Source organism: Penaeus monodon, chromosome 18 (genome assembly GCF_015228065.2).
Source record: "Penaeus monodon isolate SGIC_2016 chromosome 18, NSTDA_Pmon_1, whole genome shotgun sequence".
Lineage (NCBI taxonomy): Eukaryota > Metazoa > Arthropoda > Malacostraca > Decapoda > Penaeidae > Penaeus > Penaeus monodon.
Genome location: NC_051403.1, coordinates 20,119,440 through 20,124,439, shown reverse-complemented (window position 1 = coordinate 20,124,439; position 5,000 = coordinate 20,119,440). Strand labels below are relative to the sequence as shown.

Genomic DNA, 5,000 nt, shown 5'->3' with positions numbered 1-5,000 from the left:
TTTGAGTAGTTAGTATTTATAATATCTACAATTCTTTACAGTTTGGAAAAAGTGGCATATTCTAAGGAAGGACTGGTCACCTGTAACAAAGTTTACATACGAAGTTAATTTATATATAAAATTTTATTGGCTCACCTCCTCAAATAAACTGAACTCATCATTTGACAGTTGATCAGTTTTTTTCTCTTGGCACATCCTGGGCGCTCTCTTAAACACTGAGGGCAAGCACAGAAACAGTTTGCGAGCACAACTTGATTCTCCCTTGTTAATTTTTCAAGATCATGTTTTTTTACCTGTCCCCTTCAGTCGACGTGGTTGCTCACCCCCAAATTTAAAGTTGCCTCGTGGCTGCCCCACTTCAGCTGGATTAGAAAATGGTAACCAAAATTCGTTGCGTCCTGCTTTATCCATGAGCACAATTTCAAAAGAACTCAATTTCTCGGATATGGCCACAAGGACGTCATTTTAAAATAATAAAGGGACCTCTTTCACTCTTTTTTTTGGTTAGTGGTGGAGTTAAAAGGGAGTTTGATAACGGTATTTATTCCTATGCACGCCATTAATTCTTTCGAAACACTCATTTCCAGAGTTCCAAATAATGAGCTATCATTGTTATAATCTTCAGAAAGGGCTATCTCTACAATGCTGTGATTCTCGGCATCCTCTTCAAATTTTTTTCTGAAAGGGAAGCCATCCGTCTCTCAGTCGCTAACAGCTCACGCTCAAAAATCGATAACTCTTCTCCGGCTTCATAATGGTTCGTTTCCAGCTCCTGAAGCAGGATAGAAGCATCGAAGTATTTTTTCTGCACATCAAGATTAAAATCTAAACTCTTATTTTTTTCTTTCAGCTTATAGATAACGGATTGAAGGGATTCCATCAGACGCGACTGCCAATTTAGCGAATTTTCCAAAATTTACATCTAGAGCATCATTTCCTGCACCTTTTTGGACAGGTTTTTACATTTTTTTGTCTCACAAAAATCTGTACTTATTGGTAATAGCACTAATAAAAACAATGATTGTATCAATAATAAAACTATCATGATAGTAATACAAATGATAATGATAATAATAATGATAATAATAATGATAATGATAATAATAATAACAATGATGATGATGATAATAATAACAATAATAATAATAATAATAATAGTAATAGTAATAGAAGTAGTAGTAATAATCATCATTATTACTGTTGTTATTATTATCATTATCATTTTTATTATTATTATTACTATAATAATTATTATTATTATTGTTATTTATTGCTATTATCATTAATGATAATAATAATAATAATAATAATTATATAATAATAATATTATTATTATTATTATTATTAGTAGTAGTAGTAGTTGTAGTATTAGTATTAGCATTATTATTACTATTATTGTGATAATTATGATAATGATGATGATGATAATGATAGTAATGATAATAATAATAGTAATAATGATAATAATAATAATAATAATAATAATAATAATAATAATAATAATAATAATACAATAATAGTAATAGTAATGACAATTATTAATATTATCATTATCCTTTTTATTATGATTATTGTTAATTTTATTATTATTATCATTATTATTATTATTATTATTATTATTATTATTATTATTATTATTATTATCATTTTCATTATTATTATTATTATTATTATTATTATTATTATCATTATTATTATTATTATTAATTTATATATGAATTTGAAATGGCTCACCTCCTCAATAAAACCGAAATCATCATTTGACAGTTGATCAGTTTTTTTCTCTTGGGACATCCTGGGCGCTCTCTTAAACACTGAGGGCAAGCACCGAAACAGTTGCGAGCACAACTTGAGTTTTTCCCTTGTTAATTTTCAAGATCATGTTTTTCACCTGTCACTTCATCGATGTGGTTGCTCACCCGATTAACTTTGCGTCGTGGCTGCTCACTTCAAATGGATTAGAAGTGGTAACCAGAGATTCAGTGCGTCCCGCTTTAAACCATGGCACAATTTCAAATGAACTCAATTTCTCGGGTATGGCCACAAGGACGTCAGTGTAAAATAATAAGGTACCTCTTTCACTTCCTTTTTTTTGTTAGTGCTGGAATTAAAGGTAGTTTGATAACGGTATTTATTCCTATGCACGCCATTAATTCTTTCGAAACACTCATTCCAGTGTTGCGAATAATGAGCTATTATTGTTAATAAATCTTCAGAAAGGACTATCTCTACAATGCTGTGATTCTCGGCATCCTCTTCAAATGTTGCTGAAGGTAAGCCATCCGTCTCTCAGTCGCTAACACTCACGCTCAAAAATCGATAACTCTTCTCCGGGTTCATAATGGTTTCGTTTCCAGCTCCTGAAGCAGGATAGAAGCATCGAAGTATTTTTCTGCACAATCAAGATTAAAATCTAACTCTTATTTTTTTCTTCAGCTTATAGATAAAGGATTGAAAGGGATTCCATCAGACGCGACTGCCAAATTTAGCGAATTTTCCAAATTGACAGCTAGAGCATCAATTTCCTGCACCTTTTTGGACAGGTTTTACATCTTTTGTCTCACAAAAAACTGTATCTTATTGGTAATAGCACTAATAAAACAATGATTTTTATCAAAAATATACTATCATGATAGTAATACAAATGATAATGATAATAATAATGATAATAATAATGGTAGTAATAAAGACGATAATAATGTAATAATGATAATAATAATAAAGATAAAGAATGAAATGATAAAAGATTATATAATAATAAAATAATAATAATAATAATAATAAAAATGATAATGATTATAATAAAAACAATGATAAAAATAATAATAATAAATAATAATGATAATATTAAAATAATAATAGTGTAGTATAATAGAAGTAGTAGTAATCATCATCATTATTACTGTTGTTATTATTATCATAATCATTTTTTTTATTATTATTACTATAATCTTTTTTTATTAATTCTTTGTTATTATTGTTATTATCATTAATAATGATGATATAATATAATAATAATATTATCATTATTATTATTATTATTGTAGTAGTAGTATATAGTAGTAGTTTGTTGTTTTTAGTATTAGTATTAGTATTAGTATTAGCTTATTATTACTATTATTGTGATAATTATGATAATGATGAAGATGATATGATGTAATGATAACAATAATATAAAAATGATAATAATAAAATAATAGTTAATAAGAATAATAAGAATGATAAGAATACAATAATAGTAATAGGAATGAGAATTGTTAATATTATCATTATCATTTTTATTATGATTATTGTTAATGTTATTATTATTATCATTATTATTATTATTATTATTATTATTATTATTATTATTATTATTATTATCATCATCATTATTATTATTATTATTATTATTATTATTATTATTGTCATCATCATCATCATCCTCACAATTATTATCATTAATATCATTGATCATCAACTTTATCATTATTATTATCACTATCATTAACATTATCATTACCACCATATCTACTACCACCATCGTCATCAGCATAATTATGGTCTCTTAAACGACACCTCTCTCCCACATCACTTCAGTTCCTCGCTCTTAGGAAAATAAATCGGGCCAGACCCAAATGACCGAAATAAGACAGTTGCCCTAGACCGCATAGAGGAAATAAGTAACAGTCAACAATCCCTAATTGATTTTCCCTGTCAAGTATTTTTCGAGAGTGTATTTCCAGCAGCTTTTCGGGAGGTCTCAATGGCGTTTCACAGAAAACGGAGTTAAACAGTTTTCGGGAAGGGGGAGACTTAACCAAACAATGATCGGGAAACCTTGCCCGCCACGATCGTAACATGAGTGTTGACTTTCGAGATCATATTCTATTAGCGGAGTCGTTCGGAGTTAAGGTGGGAATTAAAAAGTCTGTCTCTTAAAGTAAGCGGTTTTTTTTTTTTAAAAAATTGAGGGAAATTGGATTTTCGGGAATTTCATTTTGGGAAAAACAAAAAAACTAAATCCCAATCAAATCCAAATTATAAATATAGCAAATTCTCTCTCTCCTTTACTCTTCCTCCTCTCTCTCTCTCTCCTCTCTCTCTCTGATTTCCAACGATGAAATGTGGCGTTCCCCCATAACAGTGACATCATCAGCTATACAACTGGTGTTTTTAAATATATTTTTTCAGATTCATTCAGATCCCTCATCTGCCCACGTATACCCTCCAGCAGCTGTTCTAATCCGATCAGAATCTTTAAAGGGGAAATGTTATAATGAATAATAAAAATATGTATATTACATATAATATGTATGTATGTATTTTTATATTTACAAGCCCCACCCACACCCACACCACCCACACACACACACCCACCCACCACACACACCACCCACACACACACACACACCCAACACACACACCCCCCACACACATAAAAACACAACACACACACACAGATATATATATATATATATTAATATAGTATATATATATATATATATATATATATATATGTATATATTTTATAATATATACACACACACACACACACACTTTTCTCATTATACCTTATTCCTCTTTGGGATTCACGCGCTATTGTGTTTATTCTTCATTAACATACATGTACATACTTACATATACTTACATGTTATTATTTTTATTTCATGTCCTTAGACTTATCTTCTCTATTCGCCTTTATTCTGCCCCCTTCAGTATGGTTCATGTTTGAGCCGCCGTGGTCACAGCATGATACTTAATTGTAGTTTTCTGTTGTGATGCTCTTGGAGTGGTACGTGGCAGGGTCCCCAATTCCTTTCCACGGAGAGTGCCGGTGTTACTTTTAGGTATCATTCTCTCTATTTTATCCGGGCTTGGGGCCAGCACTGACTTGGGATGGCTGGGCCACCCAGTGGGTAGGTAGGCAATCGAGAGGAAGTTCCTTGCCCAAGGGAACAGCGCGCCGTCCGGTTACTCGAAAACCCCCAAACTCAGATTGCCGTCGTACAGTCTTGAGC

General features: G+C 30.6%; 1 protein-coding gene across 1 annotated transcript in view; it reads right to left on the bottom strand.

The window, feature by feature from the left end:
• Window positions 1-2,432: 2,432 nt before the first annotated feature.
• The window catches only part of LOC119584661 (glutamate synthase [NADH], amyloplastic-like), a 50,568-nt gene continuing 48,000 nt past the window's right edge, over window positions 2,433-5,000 (bottom strand). Inside the window, exon 5 of the mRNA XM_037933337.1 lies at window positions 2,433-2,531. Within this exon, the coding sequence (XP_037789265.1) occupies window positions 2,433-2,531 (99 nt within the window). The remainder of the gene's footprint in view (window positions 2,532-5,000) is intronic.